The 25710-nt window shown below is 33.1% G+C and overlaps 2 protein-coding genes across 6 annotated transcripts in view; one reads left to right on the plus strand and one right to left on the minus strand.

The window, feature by feature from the left end:
* LOC128242662 (probable ATP-dependent RNA helicase DHX35) overlaps positions 1 to 25710 on the minus strand; it is a 213508-nt gene that overhangs the window by 96191 nt on the left and 91607 nt on the right. The window lies entirely within an intron of this gene.
* LOC128242663 (FMRFamide receptor-like) overlaps positions 65 to 25710 on the plus strand; it is a 27752-nt gene continuing 2106 nt past the window's right edge. Inside the window, exons 1-3 of one of the 4 annotated variants that reach the window (XR_008262657.1) lie at positions 65 to 504; positions 21050 to 25141; positions 25176 to 25710. The exon at positions 25176 to 25710 is cut by the window's right edge and continues 2106 nt beyond it. Coding sequence is in view for 1 of the 4 variants with exons in the window: in XM_052959904.1 (XP_052815864.1) it covers positions 21165 to 22448 (1284 nt within the window). In the remaining 3 variants the exon portion in view is untranslated. Of the gene's footprint in view, positions 505 to 21049 lie in introns of all 4 variants that reach the window. The other 3 variants (XR_008262658.1, XR_008262659.1, XM_052959904.1) reach the window with 3 other exon arrangements.

The raw sequence follows: 25710 nt of genomic DNA on the forward strand, positions 1-25710 counted from the left end.
TCTAAACCACAACCCACCAATCATATTCCAGATACAAACAACTAGTGCTGTATCAGAGTAGAAAACTTGTAGCACTGGACAGGCTGCTTCATTTAAGCATGAGACTAAGGGCACTAAAGTAGTCCGTAAATCTTAGTGACACTGCTTATTCAAAACATTGGTTGCGAAATTAACTGAAGTTGGTAATAAAATTGTATTAACCTATAACAAGTTTTATACTTTTATGCGTTTGCACTGTCAAAAAGTATTATCATTTTATTATGATTCATAACGCAGTGCAGTTGATATTAGGATAAATGGTAGCATAATTTGATGCTTATGATTTTTAATGAGATTTTATGAAACTGATAACATTGACAAATAACAGTGCCTGTGCATTTAGTTGTTGAATTAAAACATATTGTGGTTATATTTGAAGTGGTAATTGGTACAGATTTGATTATAGTTAAGGAGACATTGTGAACTTCAAAAGTTGGTGGTATTCTGGATTTCTGTACTGAACTGGTAGGTACCTTTTGTTATGTTCTATATATTTATTGTGTATCTTATTCTCAATTTCAAAATCATTTTTCTTTGTCTCTGTGTATTCGTACATGCATATTATTTATATGGAAGTTTAATCACTTTAGTAATTAGCTGTCAAAGATTTTTGATTAAGATTTTAGAACATGTTTATGTGGATTTATGAAATCTGAGCATATTAAATCTTAACATATCTAAATTGCCTATATAATGAACGAAATATTAAAGTCTCCAAATTGGTCATTTTAAATTTTTACATTTGCTCATTTAGTCAAAATTGTTTTAAATTGGTCATTTAAATTCAACATTAGCTCGATCTTTACATCAAAAATGGTTTTATACACCGAAATTTATTACCAAAATTGAACTGTAGGCTAGCTTTCATGATTTTTTTCCTGTTAGTTATGTAATTATTCTATTGCATGCCTTATATTACCAATTACTTAAATATTTGTCTCCTATCACAAATTCCATCTCAAAATTATAATGATTGAGATTTTACAAGTCTACAATAAAACGTCAGTGTTTTTTTAATCTTATAAACTTTGTGTTATTACATATATCAGGGGCCAGTCTGGCCCTTCAAATTGTGAAAATACAGGGAAAGATATATTTTAAAACAATGTTTAGTTTGAAAATAATTTGAAAGATGTTTATTACCTTGTCGACTGTGATTTTTATTCTAAAAAAAAAACACCTGTTAGAAGAAAATTTCATAACAGTCCATTGACAAAACTGGGGCAAAATGACCTAAAAAAATCGTTCCTTTCAAGAACTGTGATTTTTGCTACCACTTTTAAAAAACAGTGGTCATGTAGAAATTGTAAATGATGGCTTGAATTTCGGCCCAATATAAGGTAGCCTACAAAATAACATATAAGTGAGGATGAATTATAATTTTAAGGTAATCCATCTGTCCTTTATACAAATAAATACTACTGGTAAAGTTTCACTTTGAAGTTTCAAATTGTTATGTTTGAATATGTTTTAAGTTTTCACTGAGAGCTTATTTTATATAGACATTATGTTATTTAATAAAATTGCTATGTTGTCATAGTAAAATTTTGTTTAATTACCTCCCTTTAAAGCTGCACTCTCACCGATTGAACGTTTTGACAACTTTATTAATTTTTGTTTTGGAACGAGCCAAGTTTTGCAAAAATGCATGGAAACCAGTTATATTAAAGACTGCTGACAAAAAAATATATCGCAGATTTATTTAAGTTCAAACATTGATGTTTTATGCATTTTTCTTAAGCCATAAAACATTAATTTTTGAATGGAAATATGAAAATCTGCGATCTGATCTTTTGTCAGCAATCTTTTTCCATTGGTTTCCAGATATTTACGCAAAAAATTGCTCTTTCCAAGACAAAAAATAAAAAAGTTGTAAAAACAGTAAATCTGTGAGAGTGCAGCTTTAATATATCATTGCATAGTTTAAGCAATGTCATTTTGGCATTATTCAAAAATTTAATTCATGCAAAAAAAAATATAATGGTAAATCAAAATGTATCAAACAAAGAAATCATCTCGATGTTAATGTCTAAAATGCACCGACACTTGTTTGCATTCTAATGATGGATGGTTTACCTTAAAGCAAAGGAACACTCATAATCAGATATTAATCAATTGTATTACTCAATCAACTAGATTAAATTAATTATACCTTTGAAATCAATAACGAGACTGTTCAGTTCCATTGGGCGGCATTTTGTATTTCGATGACATTTCCAGATAGGTTGATAAAACCATAATACCCACGATAAATTCAATTACGACAGTCACATCAGATGTTGAAAGTAATTAAGCTGAAACACATGCAATTGATACTAAAAATTCAATTTCAATGCATTCAGACAACAATTCTGCTGTTGTTAAAACAATGCGAACAATTTGAGGCTAAAATCTGATACCAGGAGTATGCCATGAGAAAGGGAATGAATACAAGTACCATTATTTTGTTGGGGACAATTTGCCAAATTGTGTAATTACATTTGCGGAAGATCCCTCAACTTTGGTGTCAGCAAATAGTTTACATAGCTGTAAATCAAACTATTTATGTAATGGTCACAGAAAATATGGATAATACGTTTATTCCCAGAAGTAGAAGAAAAAATATTTCCCCATTACATTGGTGTTTTATGTTCATATCTCGATCTGCCAACGGACTCGCTCAACAATTTTGATTTGATCATAAAGAAAGCCACTTACGAAACAATCGCAAATTTTCAATTAAGTCATTAACTGGTTTTACTAAGCAAGTTCTCATTTACATTTCCCGCAATAAAAATATGGCTAGTAATATATGTATTCATGCCAATACAACTATATATAATAGTATTTTTTTCCCTTCAATAAGCAATTTATCAGCACCCAGACTGCAACTATTACTACCCCGATAAGGTTATGCTCGGCAGTGCTGTAGCCAGTCTTAAAAAAAAACACCGAGGCAGAACAGTCTATGGGGGTTCATGGGCATTCCCCCGCCCCCTCGGAATTCTTTGCAAAAACCGATTTCCTGCATTTTGATGTATCTTTGGTCGATGGTTTGTGTACATTAAGGCAAATAAAGTAAGTCGAAAAAAGTTATTTTTAGAGCTATAGAAATTATTATATGCCCCAAAAAAACACCGAGGCAGGTGCCTCGGTGTGCCTAAGTATAGCTACGGCACTGCTCGGCAAAATCTTCGCGGGACCTGTTCTGATAAAACCATTTAGAAAGCTTTAATTCAGCGTTGAACTATCCCCATAGTTCAATTCAGTTATTAATTAGTTTAATTAAATGGGCTATTCAGAGGTTCGCCCATGCGGCCTGGTTTAAGCATTTAAGCATAGAGACATTGGAGCCAACAGTTAAGTTATTATTTATTTTCACTTTAAAATACCAGCAAATCTGCACAGCCTCAGTGTAATATGCCAATCTTATGTTAAGTAAAGCTAAAAAGGACTCTATTTTTTACTTAAAAAATGGTTTGACAAATCATTCAATTTTTTACAAATATGATTACAAGAACAGAACAGAACAGAACAGAACATGGAAATGAAGTGGAACTTCTATTTCCTAGGAGTTACACATCTATTTCCCTCACTGATTCCTCTAAATCCTGTTGCGCCCATATAGATTTACCAAAGATCACCATAAGCAGAATGATGGCTGGTTGACTACCCAAGGGGCATAACTAAGCCAGTATTTTATTTGAAATATTCAAAAGCATTTCATGCATATAATAAGAACCAAATTATTTTAAAGTAAATTCACAAGTTATTCAGCTAAAACATTTCCTTTGTTAAAATAATTTAAACAATTTTTTTAATACATAAAAGCTTTAATCTACCATTTTTTTTGTTAATTTGATATAGATTGATAAATTGATAAAACCCTCTCTAATCATCATTAGCAAATAAATCATTTACCTCATACCATTTTTATATCAGCCTCTTTATAATTGAAAACCATATTGAATGTGAAATGTTTTTATATACAACTTTTTTTTCATATCATTAATAAAGAAAATCACTTGAATAAACAAGAGAAATTATTGTGCCATTAGCAATCCCAGATAGTATATGATACAAATAAAATATGGATACCATCAATGAGGATAATGTGAACAATTCAGTTTCAAGAACACATGTAAAAGAGAGTTAAGGCATGCGTCTAGAACCCTCTTAGTGTTGACGCCCATGTTTCCGCCAAAATTCGAGTGCAGGACAGATTCTAACTTAATCTATCTGACCAAAATGACCACCAATTAAGTTCCATTTAGAGATTAATTTGTCAATTACCAGGTGATTTATTCAGCAGTTTTCACGCTGGACTAAGAATAGAACCATAATCTCACTAACACAATTTAAGTTATTATTCATCTATGCTTATATATATCACTAAACCATTAAATTGGCCTACTTAGTGGTTTGGTAATGCTAAAATAAACAAAGGAACATTTAATTTAAGCCACTAAATCTCTGAATAAGGTGTTAAGCTGAGTATGCCTTTGTCAAAAGTCAAAGAATTATAAGCAGCTCAGCTCCGCATGCAGGTCAAACTTATGTCATGGATTGCCTAAAAAATTTATTTAACTTTATTTTACCAATATTTAACTATAACGTCCTCGAAAAAGGCCCAAAGAAAATAAAACGCCAAATCTAGGAACCCACAAACTTTTGAGTGTACTTGATTCAACAATTAAAAAACAATTTTCCATAACATCAATAGACCACACTCCACTTGCATGGTAAAATGAAAACCTTGTTTTGGTGCCAAAGAACCTAGAAAAGAATTTCCAATTAATGAAAAATAATAGGCAACAGAAAATTGAGCAAATGTTTGTCATAATGAACTTTCCAAGTGGTGCTTTGTGGTTTGATATTGTGCGCTTCAAAAATGTACCTGAGTTACCTATGCATTCTGAATGATGAAGTTTATTGAAGTTATGGGTATATCGAGTCCAAAAGCCTGCTTGGAGAGGAATGGATTAGTATACATTAAAATCATAGAACTGTAAATTCTAATGTATCAAAATATACAGGCAAAAGTGAATTATACAATCTAGCTGTTTATGAAACTTGGCCATGGTAATATACCTATAAACAATATGACAAAGTTTGATGAATAATAAAACTTAATTTCAAAGCATCAAAATATAATAAACCAGAATTCCGCAAATTTAATTATTTTAATCAGTGCCCTCTGAAAAAGAGACAATTCAAGGGCCATTACTCTGAAAAGAATAATGCAATCTCATGATTATTTAGCTGTTTATCGAACTTGGCTATAAACATTGTGTACAAGTTTGGTCAAAAATAGAACTTTATTCAATGTATCAAAATAGAATTGACTTAAGAATTGCCTAGTATGTGTATTATTGCCTGCAAATGAAGTGCCCTCCTAAGAAATGATTACAATTCATGTGGCATTATGAACTATGAAGTAAATAATGCAATCTAGCTGTTTATCATACTTGGCCAATTTATAATATTTATAAGCATTGTGACCAAGTTTGGTGAAAATTTGATTTAGAGATGTTATAGATATGATAGTCTCAACATTGCTGTTTTTCAAGATGTTTTTACAATATTTTGTGCTGTTTCTGAGTAGAAAATCAAGATCATTCACTTAAATTTATACAATATCTATCGCTTAAACCCTGTGAAAATGAACAATTACTGTTCATGAACATGTAGTTCTTGTATTGATGCAAAGTTCAGGTACATAATTATGGTTCATACGTAAACAGTTAATGGATAATGTACATTAAGATAACATGCATAAATTCGTAAAAAGTTCGTCAATATGTAGTTCATGAACAGCTAGGTAATGAAACATTCATGAAACTTTTATAACCTTTGAAAAATGGCAAGAAAATGTGAAGATCATAGATTGGGTGGGGCATTGGCATCTATGTCTGCCAAATGTTGCTATGTAGGCCACATAAAAAGTAACAAACTCATAAAATTTGATGACAGAATGAAAATTTTCACAAGGAAGAAAGTAAACCCACTTTGCAAATTAGAATTAACGCTTCTAGCATATCTGAATTATGAATACGAATTTGTCTGAAGGTAAATTGCGCCTTAGGATTGATTATGTCAGAGTCGGTTATCAATCGCAGTAATTGAATTATAATAGAAGATGGCACATCATTTGTTTGCAAGCAATATACTGAGTCTAATTATTTTCACTCAGACATCATAAAATGAAGCTGAACATTAGCAAAATCAATCTCAACAAGTCCCTATTAATCAGTTTTTCATTTACCCTGAATTTTATCCTGTATTTAGACCAAGCGGTAAAGTTTCTCCCATCGGACATTATGAAAACTGTCACAAAGAATTCAAATGCATCATATCCGGATACCAGGAGACTTGAACAGCCATTCAATTCTCGCCAAATTAAAACCCACCAGACTGTTTTCAATTAAATAGAATAAAAGCCAAAAGCTTGAATTTTGTCATGTTGATCAATTGAGCTCACAGAAGTAACTGATCATTAATGACACTATAGGAATCAATTAACTGTTATAAGCAACACTTGAAATCTATTTAGTAACTATGAATGAGGACATATCAGATCTTGTAAAACACTAATTCATTAAAGCTGAAATAAAATCAGTTGGCATGTTTAATGATTGAGTGCATCATAATATTATATAATGCTCTCTGAGGCTGATTCACAATTATTGGAACAATTTATTCTTGAATAAACTAATGCTGCTTTTAAATGCCCAACATTTCCACTGTGATGAATTTCCACCCTCCTTGGGGTAAATCATGTCATATAAACGTGGCATCATAATGATTAGCAATGCTCTTAAAAAACAATTGGAAAATACATTGATTTCCAAACTGCCAAGTTTATCTGTCTGCCCTATCTGTGTCAGCTCCATCTATGTGTTTACCCCTTCAGGGCATCTATTTGTCTGCCTTTCTACTGGTCTTATTTGTTTGTTTATTTGCCTTCCCAATACCAGTATGTCTGCCTTTGAGTTGCCTTGTCTATCTGCTTTCCTCATCCGTCTGTCTTGTGATAAGTCTGCAAGTCTGTCTGTTTGCCCCATCTGCCTGTTTGCCCTGTCTGCCCCAGCTGTCAATCTTTCCGCCTCTTCGTCTGTCTATATGTCTGCTTTCTTACATATTTGTCCAATTGTCTGCCCTGTTCTGCCTTAAGTGTTCTGTACCAACTGTCTGTCCATCCCCATGTTTTCTTCCATATTTGTTCATCTGTCTGTACAACTGTCTGTCCATCTGCCTTATTTTCCATATTTATCCAGCTGTCTGTCCATCTGTCTGTCAATCTGCCTGTCCATCTGCATGTTTTCTTCCATATTTGTCCAGCTGTCTGTCCTCTTTTGTATTCTCTCTGTCCATCTGTCTGTCCATCTGTCTGTCCTTTCTGTCTGTCCATCTGCATTTTTTCTTCCATATTTGTCCAGCTGCCTGTCCATCTGCATTTTTCTTCCATATTTGTCCAGCTGCCTGTCCATCTGTCTGTCAATCTGTCTGTCCATCTGTCTGTTTTCTTCCATATTTGTTTAACTATCTGCCCTTTTCTGTCTACTACTCTTTACTATCTGCCTTCCCACTCCGAATGATGACAATCATCATTTCTTAGAGTACATTTCGGGGAATGTCACACAAATCACAACAGGGGCAACAAATCAACATCTGGATAGCCACATTGCTATCAAACTGGACCATAACACTTGTCAAGTTAGACTCCAGGGAAATTTGTTATAAAGGTGGTATTGATATAGATAAAATCAACCCCTCTCAGTTAGAGGTGGCATTCTTTAATATTGATAATGAGGAGATGAGTGATAACTGCACAGTTCCTTTTTCCACTTAAGATAAATTGAATATATGATGCAAAACCTTTGTACTGTTATTTTTTCATTAAACCTTCATTTTCTGCAAGATTCATTGTTGCAAATTGCAACATTCATTGCCCTGTTTGCAGCGATTTTCATTTTTGGCTCTCATTTTTGGAGGTAAGGACTGACAGCGTTGGGGTTGACAATAAACTGATAACTAAAAAAACAATACATATTGTGTAGGTTTCCATGGGTGGGTCTAGGATTTGACATTATAGGGGAGGTCTTTGAGTAGCCTGGGTCTCGGGTTCTCTAAGATTTCAAGCCCATCTCAAGCCCTTTCTCTCGACTTCTAAAAACAGATTCAAGTTTAAGTAGACAGATCGCTATTCTGTAAGCAGAGTGCTATTTGGTAGGCAGAGTGCTATTTGGTAGGCAGAGTGCTATTTGGTAGGCAGAGCGCTTTTCTGCAGACAGACTGCTATTCAGTAGGCAGATCACTATTCCGTAGGCAGAGCACTTTATTCTAGGCAGAGGGCTATTCAGTAGACAGAGTGCTATTAGGTAGGACCACAGAAAAGCTCAATTTTCATTTAAAGCATGTAACCAATTCCACAGCTGGCATACATTTCTTGAAAACATATGATGATTATATAACTTGATCACATACAATTGCCACATGGATTGGTCAGGTTATAAAATGAGAACACTGCAGGCATCAACTCATTCTATAAACTGATATATATATGGCAACAAAATATCATACACTGTCATTCACAGACAAGGAAAGAGACCAAAACAGAATGACCAACTTTCACTCCCTCTTTCTGTTAATATTGTCTTTGTAATCAGAGCAGCTTTTACAATATTGTCATTTTTTTTATTTGTATTCTTGCCCATATATTTTGTCAATAAAAAAAGATATGTATACTATAGAACAACAATGTGCTAATAACTTGTGCTCCTTCTACAATAAAATATTATGATATTGCATGCTAATGTGATAATTAAATGCAATCTAAGGCTCTTAAATTCCTTAAACCCCATGAGCTTCAGGGGTGCTTTGCCCCCTCTGAGCCCCCACAAGGGGGCCTATCTTGGCCTCTTTAACCACAGGCTGAAAAGTGGAGACAACTTTTTGGAACCCAGAGGGAACCCTGGCGCAGTTTTAAATTATTATTACATCTTTTATTAATCTATTATTAAGTTCATCACACTTGGCTCTGTTTTAAACCGCACTAAATGAAAACAATTACATATTGATAAAATCAATTTCAATGAAATTCAACAAGTTTCATTTTCCAAAGGAGCTGACAGTCTGCTATAAACAGGAAACAGTTTTACTGAAACCAGGCCACATATGTCAATGCCAACTTGAAAATGACATCCGAACCAGACACCTCAACACATCCCCAGAACACCAAATCCATTTACCTCCCACAATTATGCAAAGTGTACCTCAAAACAACTCAAATGAACCAAATCAAGAAATTAAAGTTCAATTTACATTTGGCAAGTAATATAAGTCTGCATTTTCATTGATCTACAGGAGAGAGGTGGATAGCGGTGGGGGAGACTGGAGGGTGTCTCTAAGAATTATCAGAGGTGCATATTTATCTACATATCACTAGAACTTGGTATCTTAAGTCACAGCCCTGGTTCTATGTATATCTGACATATTTCTGACCAAGCCTTATACAGGGGTATGGTTAACTGCTAAGGATACTTTTATTTAAATGTAATAGCAGATTATGAACCAATGAACGTTAAAATTTAACATACCATTTAGCTGTTTAAAGAACATTTGCTCTTGAAATGTGCAAAAAAAACTGTTTTGGAACACTGTTAGTATTCTTGGATGTCCCGACGTTCTTTAAAATTGTCTTCAACATTATAAGAACTATTCTTGAGATTTTGTCTTATTTTTACATTATTAGAATGCAATTGTTCTTGTACATGTAGTTCTGGTACAGTTCTTGAACAATTCATGAATTTTTCTTGAACAGTTCTACAGATTTATATTAAATGGTCTGTTTAAATCTGAAAATGCATACATGTTAAATAAAACTTAGCTGTGTAATTATATTCAGTACATTTGAGATAAGAAAGATAATATTACTCAAATTTAAATAGTGAATCTTGAAGATGTCTTTATTGTGATGATATTTGTTTCACCTTGTAAATGTATAATCGGCATCATTCATATTTAGTTACAAATATGCTCTTTATATAAGTTAATTTTTCTTATATTTCGTACATATCATTAGTACCAAATATTACGGCTTTCAAGCAACAGTATCATATATTAGATTAAGTACTTTATGTTGTCATGATATACTAAAATATTCGCCAAAAATGCATACATTAAGCCTTCACATATTCCATGAATTTGATCCTGTAGGTAATGTTTGCTTTATTCAAAAAAATATTTTTTGTTAATGTTGGCCTTTTTCAAATTAGTATTTTTTTGTTAATGTTGGCACCTTATTCTGAGTATTTGAAATAAGTATTTTTGATATATTCATAAAATAAATCTTCTTCTTCTTCCTACTAACATAGATGTATATAATTAGGTAAATCATTATGCAGTTGTGTAAAAAAAAAGAACTATTGAAAACCAGATGGGATTGATACCTAAAATCAACCAAGAACAGAAATTCGTTCACCAGGTGTACATCTAAACGCTTGAAATGAACCAAATCAAACTGCATTTCACATCAGTAGAAACATTGCTGGCCTGGTTTAGTACTTTTGGCGAGTACCTTAAATTTGTTCTATTATATACACCGGTGCAAACTACTTCATTTCTTTACAATATCATTACTTAAAAGCTTGGTAAAAAGTTAAGCTGTTATAGTCAATGATAATGATTTTACTATGTCCATCGTTTAAATAATTACAGTTAAAAGCTGGAAAAAATAGTCTTTCAAACCTGGTTTCTTGGCCCCAATTTCTCGTAAATTAAATTTTACTTTTTGATCTTTTTACAGAAAAAGAAAAGTTTATTATGATTTTAATAAAAATAATTTCCATCAAAAGTCTCACAATAAGTCAACTTAGTCTTCGCTAATTCAAAGCTTGATTCTTCTATATTAAGGGACCTTATAAAGTTAGTTTGAGAAAATGGGGTCTGGACTCGTAAGCTGCTGTCTTTAAATAAGAGGCAATGAGGGGCTTATGTCTTAATTAAGAGTGAAAGGGCTAATGCATAATGATGAAGGGGCTAATGTCTTAGAGTCAAGGGGCTAATGTACTATGTTGAAGGGGCTAATGATCTATGTTGAAGGGGCTATGTTGAAGGGGCTAATGATCTAAGTTGAAGGGGCTAATGTACTATGTTGAAGGGGCTAATGTTTTAGAGTCAAGGGGCTAATGTACTATGTTGAAGGGGCTAATGTACTATGTTGAAGGGGATAATGTCTTAGAGTCAAGGGGGTAATGTACTATGTTGAAGGGGCTAATGTACTATGTTGAAGGGGATAATGTCTTAGAGTCAAGGGGCTAATGTACTATGTTGAAGGGGCTAATGATCTATGTTGAAGGGGCTAATGTACTATGTTGAAGGGGCTAATGTACTATGTTGAAGGGCCTAATGTCTTAGAGTCAAGGGGCTAATGTACTATGTTGAAGGGGCTAATGTACTATGTTGAAGGGGCTAATGTACTATGTTGAAGAGGATAATGTCTTAGAGTCAAGGGGGTAATGTACTATGTTGAAGGGGCTAATGTACTATGTTGAAGGGGATAATGTCTTAGAGTCAAGGGGGTAATGTACTATGTTGAAGGGGCTAATGTACTATGTTGAAGGGGCTAATGTCTTAGAGTCAAGGAGCTGCCCTATGTTGAAGGGGCTAATGTACTATGTTGAAGGGGCTAATGTCTTAAAGTCAAGGGGCTGCCCTATGTTGAAGGGGCTTATGTACTATGTTGAAGGGGCCAATGTCTTAGAGTCAAGGAGCTAATGCTCTATGTTGAAGGGGCTAATGTACTATGTTGAAGGGGCTGCCCTATGTTGAAGGGGCTAATGTTCTATGTTGAAGGGGCTAATGTCTTAGAGTCAAGGGGCTAATGTACTATGTTGAAGGGGATAATTTCTAAGAGTCAAAGGGCTAATGCACTATGTTGAAGGGGCTAATGTACTATGTTGAAGGGGATAATGGTAAAGTTAACAACGATGACGTAAACAATGTTGTTAACTTTAAAAAAGTTCTGAATAATCTGGCCGAGATAAAAATAGAAGTCAGGGGTCAGTCTTATGATTGGTCCTTTGCTAAAGAAAACAATTATAATGTAAAATATAACAAACATTATCACTAAGTCATTCACTACACTGCAATGTTAATTCCACTCTCATCTTGAGACCTTATTTAGTCAAAATTGAGTTTTTTAATTTCCTCTTGAAACTCTTTCATTGCGAAATGTTTAAACAGCATCTGGCATTCAATTATTCACATTTTCATTTATAAATTAAAAACTTCCCTAAAGAGCATTACAAGCAGATGCAATCATTTTAATTGTTGTTGTCGTAGTTTCCCCATTGATAAGGGGCATAACTCAAAACTTGCAAAAGAAAGTTATTTAAACCTTACTGAACATTTGTGCAAATGTATGGTGTCTGGTATCACGTGTACATGATTTTAAGTGAACATTTAATCGTAAAAGTTTTTGCATGGTTATGCTGACAATACTGACAACAACATTTGAAAGCTATGATAATTTATACCTTGCCTTCCTTTCTTCGAAAATCAGACATTTAGCTAAAATACAAATATTGTGTGTTTTCCAATTACAATAAAATAATTTTCAGTATGGGCTTATCAGTAATTGTTTAAACATTCAGGAAGTAATGAATATCGATTCTTCATGAAAAAGGTTTTCAAGTGTAGTCTTTCCTATCACTTAATTATGAACGCGTTAATTTTAACATTTAATGCATCAACATGAAAACAGGGAGAGCATACTTGAAAAGTATGAGGAAAAACTCAGTATTTTAGATATTTTTAATTTTTCACATATTTTCAACGAAGTGGGGCACCTAACATATTGAAAACAGTTGTCCTTTGGTAATAAAAAAACATATTTTCAGACATCATAACATTTTAATTTACAATAGAAGTCTCTTCCAAATGTTATAAAATTATTGGTTATTCCACCAGAAAACATAATTGATTGACAAAACTTCATTAAAATCCAGACATGCGAACCTGCGCAGTATTATAAAGTCTCCAAACATCTTCAATAATTAATAAAGCTTCACTATAAAATCAAAACAAAATTCCCAAAGTAAATTATATCAATCATTAGAAGTGATATCAAAATAAAATGTGGGAATCTTTTTTTATTCAAAAAATCAAGGTGTTTTCTCAGACATTTTTTTCAATCTTTTAATTACCCGGAAATTACAACAAAAAACAATTTTGTATTTGCCCTGAAATTACAAGAATTTTTTTATGATTTATATCTGCACTATAATTACAGGAAAGATATCTTAAATGGTCAATTCATTAAATATAAAATTATATCTATCCTTTGATATTGAAAAATTGGCAAGGGATGCAGCCAATAAACACAAGATGTTTCTATGTTAAGTGTCTAAAGCATTATTACTTAAACTTTTAAGTGGTGTTCAGGTATTGTACAATTCTCAGTTTATGGAAATACGGGTTTTATACGAAAAACAATGCTTAAACAATAAGTTGATTATTTTGAGTACTCGGCTAAATTGATTGCACGTAAGGCATAAAAAAAATAATCGTTTGTTTCCACTAACCCGACTAACCTTTAGTTATACCTAATCCAACCTTACATTCCTTTTATGCCAGATTATTGAAAAAAAATTGTAATTTCCTAAAAAATTATATTTTTTTTGAGAACAATTTGTTAATATTGGACCATTTTTAACTATAATAGTGAATATACCTTGATATAGGTTGGTTTGGTACAGAAAGGATCCTGGTTTAATAAAAACAACAATAAAAAACACCTTATATCCTACTGACTTATACCCTATTTCTTTTGGAGGTGTTAGTAAAAACAAAGAACTTTTTTGGGGAGTTTTTTTTGGGGGGGGGGGGGCGGCGGGGGGCTGGGGGGGGGGGGTCCTGACATTACATTATTATCTTATCATTAAGATCAATGATTATTTATTTTTTGTATTTGATGAAGAAAGCTTGAATTGTAACCGACTGCAATTCTCATTTGTCACATGTACAGGTACAAAATGGTAAAAACAGTAATTCAGTCACCGCAGTGCAACCCCCATTATGTTTTATGATTAGAAACCATAATGGTTAAAGTCAAATAAACCCTGTTCTGTTCTGTTTAAATTTGTAAACTTGGGCTTTATCTTGCTCATGTTGTAAGGGCCGTGCCTATAATAATTGCTATGTCGGCCTATCTCGTATTCATGCGCTAAAGGGTTAACATGTGACAAATATAGAATAACCCTTATACGCAAAGAAATAACGGAATAGAAACACTTTTTTCAGTTATTATTATATAATAATTCTGACAGCATGCTTGGTGTCACTGTGACCTATCAATTCTGGCATTCAACACATTACATAAGGTCCAATCCTGACAATGACAGTAGGTAATACAATGTCACTTAAAGTTAAGGGCTTGTGACTCAATCCATTTCTGGCATTCGTTAAACACATTTTGTAACATACATTTCTGCCAATAACAGTATAATGTATCAATACAATTATTAATTTATGTCACTTCAAGAGGGTTGTTTTTCTGATTCTGGCATTTAAGACTATCTACACAGCATGCATTTCTGACATTGACAGTAATTGTATTTCAATGTCAAAAAAATAGTTTTTAGCTGCTTTTGAAACACTCCATTACCAAGCCAATGTTTAGGTCTACAAAAAATCATGCTTGCAATGAAACTCTGAAATAATTGGTATAAAACAATATTTACACCTCAACTTCCATTAGTTAGATGAACTGCCTTTCGGCAATTGCGATTATCATCCGCTGAACGCAACATCTTCGGATATGTTCGGATCGCGGATCATTGCATAACAATATACATGAAAATTGAACATTGTTAAAATTTCTATCCTTATCATTTTTTTGTGTCAGCAGGCCTCAATAAAAACAAATCAAAATATTAGAAAGTGTACATTTATGACATGTTAATTGTAATGTTGTCATTAGTGTTTCAATTTTACGTTTCAAAGTGATTGACATTTTCCCTGTTATTTGACATCATTTTATCCTTAGGACTGAACACACTTTAATCAGCCCAACTGCATTCATACCCCAATAATGACATCAATCTCACAACTCATTCCTTAAGTGACCCTTTTTTGTTCCTTAAGTGACCCTTTTTTGTTCCTTAAGTGACCCTTTTTTGTTCCTAAAGTGACCCTTTTTTGTTCCTTAAGTGACCCTTTTTTGTTTTTAAAGAAAATAGAAAATAAAAAAGGAAAGTCAATATTTATCAAGACATTTAAATTTGTGTTAACTAAAGCTAACACCAGTATTTACGAACATTGCAACAAAGCAGAACAAAATAAGCCTTACTGAACAATAAATGGGAAAATAATTGGGGAGGGTAAATATATATTATTGACAGATGTTAAGCATCATTACTGATAACAACAGCGGTCAAGGTTGAGAAATGTTATAAGGTTTGCAAATACAGAATTCAGTCAGAAAATATATATTTAAAACAGCTATTGGATATGTACTACTCCTACATTGTATCATTCCTGCTTATATATCTTACTAACTAACTAAATATAGAAACTGTGCATGCAAAAATATACATTCCAGTTTGCATTATACAAAATGAACAAAGGGGGATAACTTTGCGATAAAATGTCCCACGGTTTCATCTCTGCAAGGTGCACAACTTCACACCGGTATATGTCGATCTTCCACGTTTCAATCAATTCCTTCAAGTAATTTTTGAGTTCCGCTACGGACAAAATTGGTTGAAGAAAAGGAATAATTATAAGAATAATAATGACGAAGACAGTACGTCTCCCTTTTAGTTGAAAAGGCCGAGACATAACAACGACTTAAGTCTGAATTTTGTCATATGCTATGAGGAAGTTATTACCTCAGACTGTATTACAGTAACATTTAAGGGTCAAATAATTGAGAATAAACAACCTGGTAATCATCCAACATATTGGCATTATTATAGACAAAATACGTTAATTATGTGCAGTTTGTTTTCTTCCGCTAGTAATGATCTTTTTCTGCACCTAAATCATCTTAAAGGGGTTATTAACTGGAAATTTTACATATAATTTATATGTGTCAGTTCTTCCATTATCTCGATTTAACAAAAAAAAAATCCACCATATTTACAGAATGATAAAACCTTATCATGCCTACTAAGCCTCTGAGAGCATTGATACAAAAATTCTGTCAAAGCTTTATCAAACTTAATGTAGTCTGACCTGACACTCACTGGTTAAGATGACATTCATTAGGCTGGCTGACCATTATTTACAACTTAAAAAAAATAAAAAAAGTTCATGACATATTTGGAATATGAATTCAATTATCTTTTACGATATGTATTGTGTGTGGATCTATGATATTTATTATATGTTTTCTGGTGGTTTATAGAGAATTATCAGTGAAATAAAATGAATATTTCACTGATTCAAACAGTGAAAATATCAAATTGATATTTTTCATTATTTTGAAATTTTAGCCTGCTCTCAGTTCTAAATCAAACATGACAGCATGCACAGGGCTGGAACACAATTTAAACAACGTCATTTCCGAAATGACGTAACATTTGGATACAAATTGGCACGTTTGTCTAAAAAAGTGTAATTAAATGACTTGTAACTCCAATTCAGGCATAATTTTATAGTAAAAAAACATTGTTTGTTTCAGTGTAAGATAGCAATATATTTCACCCCATGAACACCAAAAGTGTCACTCATGGCTATGCCACTCTTGAAAAATATCTTTTGGTGTTCCCTTGTTGAAATATACTACGATCTTACACTGAAACAAACAATTATCCTCTATATAATTAAAAATTATATAACAGCAAAAAGTGAAATCATTTGATCAGGCTAATAAACATGTAAATTATTTTTTTTATTTTCAAACAATATCATATTGTGATAAATATTGTGATTAACGCTGATGAATTATCGTGATATATCGCAATACTTTTCTGCAAATTAAAAATATCCAACATTAGTAGAAAGAACTGTGAGTGAGGCTGACGAGCTGAGAGCAGAGCATGAAGACATTCCTCAATGAGCTGATGCACTCTACTCCTGGAAAACAATTGTTACAATTTTATTTCATCTATTATACCATCAAATCTCTATACTTTATCAATGACAGAATGACGTAGCGGAGCCTGCAATATTGGCGCCAGCTATGATTGCAATTTCTGATTAATTGTTAAGAATTGTACAATGCTTATAATAATTAACTTATCAAAGCGGACAAATGAATACCACAAATTCTCTAAAAACACAAACCTTTCTGTATGTCTTTGACAGCGGAATCTATCACCAGACATGCATATTTGTGTTACCACTGCACATAAAAACTCTCTCAATATCACTCCTGGCATTTGTGGTAACAATATAAACAGGTAGCTAGAGAGTAGCGATGACAAAAAAAAATGTCTAGGACTTGCAAAACACAGACATTTTTTAGATAGTACAACCACAGTAATGTCAGAGATTGATTTTTCAATGCATACATTACATTTTTGCATCTTGGCAATGATAATTAATCAACAGAATGTTTGGAGCAATTATTGTGCATCTGTTATAGTGCGTCACACCACTTTGTTATAGTGCGTCTTATGACTGAGTTATAGGCATCACATGACTGTGGTAAAGTGTGTCACATGACTGTGTTATAGTATGTCACATGACTGTGTTATAGTATGTCACATGACTGTGTTTTAGTATGTCACATGACTGTGTTAAAGTATGTCACATGACTGTGTTATAGTATGTCACATGACTGTGTTATAGTATGTCACATGACTGTGTTATAGTATGTCACATGACTGTGTTATAGTATGTCACATGACTGTGTTATAGTATGTCACATGGTTGTGTCCTTATTAGTGTACATGTCACATGACTGTCTAATAGTGTGTCACATGACTGTGTCATAATAAGTGTGTCATATGACTATGTTATAGTGTGTCACATAACTCTTATAGAAAATTGTAACTAATAAAAGTAATTGTTATTTTTAGTAATATTGACAATGAAATAACTATTTTACTTTTTTTTTAAGTTTAAGACTTGATGACAAAAAATCATAAAGTCAAAAAAGTACTCTTACATTTATTTTACCACCAAACATTGTCAGTACAATGAAATAACCGTCACAAACAATAAACGAAAGATATAATTGCTTGATGAACAGTAATGTTCTCTTAATGATGGTAACAAATTATACTGTTATTTTTGTACTCGTAAACAAAGGAAAATATCCAAGATTTTTTTTTAACCACAGAGTCTGCCAAATGAACCTAAAAACACCCGCATTTGCTTGCTAGGAAACGTGACCCTAAGTATGTTAAAAATGTGTTATAACTTCAAGGAAAAGAATATTAATACAATGTAACTTACTCAAAAAAATATTACAAGCACTTAAAAATTTGCCTACATAACTTCCGCATCAATTAAACTAATTTATTTTAAAAAGCAATCAATAAAAATATACATATGTATGTATGTCTTTGTCTGTCAAAATAATACAAACTCATCGATCAAAATATAACGGCTTTTAAGAGGAAGCTTAAACTCACTGTTTGAAACTACTTTTTAATTAGCGCTAACTGACATATATTATAAATAATCAACGATGCATTTAAAGAGTTCCTGGAAATGACAGATACATCAAGTAAATGGTTCCTTTTGATGAAATGAGTAATTTTTGAGATATCTAAAAATGATTTAATTAATGATAAATTCAATCGATTGAATTTAATCAAACAATAATAAAAAAAATTACATATGAAATTTGAATCAGTTTTTAGCATAATACAAAATTAATGATGGTCAAAATGATTCAAACATAATAATACAAAAAACGTTGAAACTTGAATAAGTTTGCTTCATATATAAAATCAAAAGTGCCCTCACGAGAGTTCTGCCTAAGGGCGTCCCCAAAACTCCTTGCCATAAAGGTTTCAGATAGGTTCCAGGTCAATACCATCCCTCAGATGTGTGATGATAGTGGAATGTTTCTTTTTTATCATTTTTCCTCAAACGTACCCAATGTAATTGAAGAATGCAACTGAGATAAGTAGGAATTTTGTCCAGATTTCACAGTTTCTGTCTGTCAGTTGTCAGACCTGAATATTACAGAAGCCAGACGCGCTCATGAGGCACCTGGTTTGAACAAGAAACATGCTCAGAAACATCTTGTTTTTGTTACATGAAAAGATTGCCATGTTTTTAGGCCTCAAAAATTCAACAAGGTGTTTTCTGTTAGCATATGAAACTTCTATTTTATGTTACTTACACATGTCAAGCGCTTCATGCAAGACATTTTTTAAATGGCGATTCGATGTCAATTTGGCCATGTACTTTTGTAAATATAAAAACGTTGACCACCAGCAAATTAATTGCATAACTAAAATACCTCAAACCTTGGAAAATTCTAGCCAAGTGGTAATGCTAACATTTAGTAGATAATCTGTCCTTACATCCAATTCAATCCTACGAGGAAATCAAGCCAATCGAGTTCACGCCAAAAGAGCTCAACTGAATATCGAGCGAAAAGGTTCTATCTACTTCTTTATTTAATGTCACTTAGAACCTTTTCGCATTCACCCCTCGATTATTATGCATTATAATTTCGAAGAAAAAATACGGCAAAATTGACAATTCTTTAGAAGAACATTTAACTTGAGGAAGGAACACTTGATTTCAATTCTCGGTTTCCCTTTGCGATAAAAAAGTGTCGACCCCTGACATGAAGAAACTCTGAAAACTTGTTTCACAAGAAACCATCATTATATTCTTGGCCTTCCATTTCCATCTGAATTAACGTTCGCCTGTTCTTGATCAAATGTCTGATAGATTTGTCTGCACCATTAAATTTAAAACAATAAGTGAAAGAAAATGAAACAATTTGTTTCAACAAAACATTCTGGAAATATTTGTCAGGTGTTGTCTAGAAGTAATAACCCGTGTAATTTTGTAAGCATTAGTAAGATTAAAACTTGACAAAAACTGCAGGTCCCACCAAACCATAACTGTTTATCAATAATAATTAGGGATGCAAACGAATATTCGAATATATTCGATCAAACGTTTGGTATTCGAATGTCAAAATCGGTATTCGAATATTGGATGTTTTGTTGTTGAATAAATATAATAATAAATATTTTGCCTACAACTCTGTTGTTGTGTTTAAGATTTGTTTGTCTTGTTTTTACAACGGTTGGCCCAAAGTGCCATAGGTGTGAATGTGATGACAATACACTAAACACGCGTCCTATGTCATTTAGAGACATATCGTCGGGCACTATAAAAAGTCTCAAAATTTTTACAATAACTGGCTGTAAGACAAGTGACACAAAAAAATCCAATTATTTTCGGTAAGTTGCCTCTACCCATTAAGAAATAAACTAGATTCCAAGTTGTTTTTTTCATATTTCTTTTAGTAGAGGTAAATCCCAGAACGAGGCTGCTCGTCATACGAAAAGACCCTCCATTGGCGCATAAAGCATTAAATTGACCAGAAATCAATCACGTCGTTTACAAATATGAATGCAGAGGAATCTAAATTAAAAGTTTTTGTTTTTTTCTTTGTTCATAAAGTATTACTTTTTGTCTTTCTGAAATGAGGAATTTCAGAGGCTCATTTGGTGAAATCCAGGGTCCGCCGCGGGGGTAGTGGTTACGACAAAGTAGAGCTAAAATATCCCGGCTATTACTATAGCGAATATTTTAACAGTTTACTTCAACTTTTAACAGATGTATTTTGGTAATCGAATACTCGCATAATTATTCATTCGAAAGAATTACCGAATATTCGAATATCAATTTTGCCATTCGTTTGCATCCCTAATAATAATAAATATCAAAAATATTTTTTCTTTTGTTAATGATACTTGTTCCTTTTAATGGGAAAGGCTCTATAATCAGACAGATCCATTCATATTAAACAGTAAATACAGCTTTTACAGCAATAATATCTTATGTCAAAATATTTCAAAATATTCATCTAATCTATTTTCAGATCGACAGAACCGGCAGGGTCGTTCCAGTGAAAAACATGATGTAATACCAGACTGGGACAACAAATTTTCTCTTAAAGTTTAAGGTCTGCAAGAAAATCCAGTCAGTTTGCCACCATGTCGGGTTTAGAGACAATTTCCAACATGACAAACATTGGCGACTACAACATGACTACTGAGTTTTTCAACTACAGTATGTACAACGACATAACGAATGTCACTAACGCCACAATATCAATCGATACCAATCCTGAACTACGAAATCTCATTTATAACATTCTCGGGCCAACAGTGTGCGCTTTTGGGATGCTGACGAATATCATAAACCTTGTGGTGTTGACAAACAATGACCTCCCAGAATCTCCCTACACATATCTTACAGGACTGGCTTGCGCTGACTTCGGAGCACTCATTCTATCGTTCATTTTCATGATGTTCTCCAAGGATAATTACACCTATTTATGGAGAATCTTTGACGCTTACATTTTCATTGGACTTGTCAACGTTTGCACGACATCAAGCATCTGGATAACTGTGCAGCTAACAGTTGAACGATTTTTGTTCATTCGCCATCCTATGTGGGCAAAGGATACATGCGATCGAGCCAGTGCAAAAGTTAAAATCTTGCTAACCATTGGCGCTGCAGCAATTTTCAACATCCCACGGTTTCTCTGCTTTGAGCCGACATTTAATAACAAAAAGGGCTGGATTCTCGGGTCGACACAATTTCGCACAAGCGAATTCTTCTTCATTATGAACTGGTTATACAGCGCCTGCATCCATTTCATCCCGCTAATAATCCTCACCTGCGCTAACATCTATCTGGTTTACACTGTCCATAAGGCGGGCCAACAGCGCCAGAAGCTCCAAATAAGGAATAACAGAGAGGCTGCATGGCAGCGTGAACAACATCGTCTCAACGTCACGCTTATCAGCATCGTTTTCCTGTTTATTGTTTGCATTATCCCTTCTGCATTTTCCGACAGGCCAGTGGCCTATGCTCTTTTCAACGGAGGGAAAACTGAGCAAGAATTCATTGCTTCATCATTCTACTTCAGTCTCCAGTATATTGCAAACTTCTTGGTTTGGGCAGAACTTTCGCTCAACTTTGTACTCTACTGTGCGTTCAACAAAAAGTTCCGACGCGTTATGAAATTTACTGCCGTACGGTGTATAAAAAAACTCCATGTGCCCTTCTGTCGAAACAAAGGCGGACCTCTGATCCATACGGGGCAGTCGAGTACGAGGAACAGCATGCTGAATACCAACTCCCTCTCCATTCACTCTAAAGGCTCGTTGATACACCATGAGTGCCAACCGATGCAGAGACAAATGTACCAAGACCACACAAAGGATGAGATGGCCAATGGGAACACTCCTCTTATGAAGTCTAGAGTCTAGCCAATTAGAAAACCTCTGTCACAAAGGCCTTGGCATATTTTTATGCCAATTATTAAGGTTCTGTTTGTAAAAGCTTTTTACAATGAAATCATTCAGGGCTTCTCTTTCAACAAGGCCCATTACTGTCAAAACCAATGAGAGTAGCTTTTCAAACAATCCTTCATTTGCCAAGCCAATCAAAGCATCTCTTTTATAATGACATTATCATGTTCAACCATTAGCTGAATGAGAAGGCCTTTTATAAAAAAAAGTATTCAGTTTCCCAACCAATCAGAGCAGCTCTTTCATTAAAACCTTTATCTATCCAACCAATTAGAGTAGACCTTCATAAAAACCACCTGTTTTCCAGCCAATCAGAGCAGCTCTTTCAGTCATGCATTTAATAGTCCAACCATTGAGAGTAGCTCTTTCATTAAACCCTTATTTGTACAGCTTACCAATTATCTAAATGATATGAATAATCTTTTAATTACTATTTTAATGATCTGCGATATAATATGTCGTTGTTTGAATTTATATTGGACATTACCAGTATACCAATGTAAAATAACATTGAAATGTTCAAGAATTGTTCATGAAGTTCTTGAAAAACTAATGAACTAAATCAAAAAATTATTAACTTCATGAATCATTTTTGCAAAGCTTAGGGCTTGAAAAAAAAGATGTACATTTTATGAAAACATGAGGGGCTAAACAAGGGTGATCTTTGTAAGAGATTCATCCATCACATCATTTTTTTCACAGGTTCATATGCAGGCCTTCATTAATTTTAATGCCACTGTATATAGTCTAACATTTAAAATTTAATCTGTTTCTAACTTGTATGAGTTTACAAATGGTTATATATATATCCGTATGTGCAAATACCAAAAGTGTTTTATGTTGTTTTGTTAATGTACAGCTTGAAAAAATCATGGAAACATTTGTTATACTAAAGTTTCTATATTATTTTTTATTGATAATATGAGGATGGATTTCTAAATGCTGTTGTTATATGCATTATAATCATGAACCTGTTTTTGGACGTTTGTTGACTATGGGTCAATTGTTCAGAATTTTATTAAAGTTAATACTGTTGTTAACGTCATCAATATAAACATTCAAATCTTAACTTCTCTGGAATTGAAATGGACACATTTGTAATTTGCAGAACTTCTAATAAGTTTGGAGACACCTGTTTCAGTGGTACATGTTTTATTTAAATATATCAGCATGTTACAAAATATGTTAACCTTCACCTTTTACAGTTAACAACGATGCTGTTAACAGCGCTGTTAACTTTAACAAGTTTTCAACCAAATTTCTTGACTTTGTGATATTTCATTATATACTTGTTAATAGGATGACCTCTATATATAAATTTACTAAAAAAATGGGTAAGTTTCATATTAAGATTTTTGAAGTTTAAGCATTATTATTGGCACACTTAGTCTGCAATGATAATACACTGAAGCTTTCCCAATACCTCAACATTTATTTTCTTTGAAATATCTTCTGTGATAAAAGGTAACTATATAAATGGAATGTAATTGTTAAAGATTGTAAGCATTTTCTTACAAGAGTAAATGGTTTGGTACGACACAGTTGCATAACCAATTATGGTTTTTAAGTGTATACTAACAATCAGGTTTTTTAGTGGTCTACATTATATTTTATAAACTACCCACTTACTGGGCACGCCACTGTTTATATCTACAGCTTCAACTGATTAAAATCAATAACGGCTGACTGCTGATTTACTGAAATAAATGTATTGAAAATACTGCTTTCTCATTGATATAATGTTGACCACTAAGTCTTGTTAAAGTCTGCATGTGATTCTTAAACCATATTTAGTGGCAAAATGAATATTTATTGTTAAGTTTTGTTTGTTGGATATGTATGTTATTTTTTCCTTATAGTGCCATATTGTTCATTAAATATTTCATATTGTATAGAATGATGTTTCTGAATGTTATATGATAATTTTATTTTTATTCAACCATATGTATTGTATATTATGACACTCATAACTAGAAAGGTTGCAAACACTTGTTAGTACATGTACATGCATTTGAGATTTACTTTTAAGTGCTACCTCCTTCAGGTAGTTATAAATGTACCTGTTTTTAATTGTGATCTGCCTTTTGTATGTGATGTCCACCACATATTTGTATTCGTATTTTTAAGCGTATGTGTGCAATCTACTTTTTTGGTGATAAATCCCAGGTATTTTTGACATGTACTCAAACAAGTACAGGAGGTAACATATACACATACAAGTACAGGTAGATACATATACACGTACAAGTACAGGTAGATACATATACACATGCAAGTACAGGTAGATACATATACATGTACAAGTACAGGTAGATACATATACATGTACAAGTAGATACATATACATGTACAAGTACAGGTAGATACATATACACATACAAGTACAGGTAGATACATATACACATGCAAGTACAGGTAGATACATATACACGTACAAGTACAGGTAGATACATATACACATACAAGTACAGGTAGATACATATACACGTACAAGTACAGGCAGATACATATACACGTACAAGTACAGGTAGATACATATACATGTACACGTACAAGTACAGGTAGATACATATACATGTACAAGTACAAGTACAGGTAGATACATATACACGTACAGGTACAGGTAGATACATATACACATGCAAGTACAGGTAGATACATATACACGTACAAGTACAAGTACAGGTAGATACATATACACGTACAAGTACAAGTACAGGTAGATACATATACATGTACAGGTACAGGTAGATACATATACACATGCAAGTACAGGTAGATACATATACACGTACAAGTACAGGTAGATACATATACACGTACAAGTACAGGTAGATACATATACACATGGAAGTACAGGTAGATACATATACACATACAAGTATAGGTAGATACATATACACGTACAAGTACAAGTACAGGTAGATACATATACACGTACAAGTACAGGTAGATACATATACACATACAAGTACAGGTAGATACATATACACGTACAAGTACAGGTAGATACATATACACGTACAAGTACAGGCAGATACATATACACGTACAAGTACAGGTAGATACATATACACATACAAGTACAGGTAGATACATATACACATGCAAGTACAGGTAGATACATATACACGTACAAGTACAGGCAGATACATATACATGTACAAGTACAGGTAGATACATATACATGTACAAGTACAGGTAGATACATATACACATA

This window comes from Mya arenaria, chromosome 8, assembly GCF_026914265.1.
Source record: "Mya arenaria isolate MELC-2E11 chromosome 8, ASM2691426v1".
Classification (NCBI taxonomy): Eukaryota; Metazoa; Mollusca; class Bivalvia; order Myida; family Myidae; genus Mya; species Mya arenaria.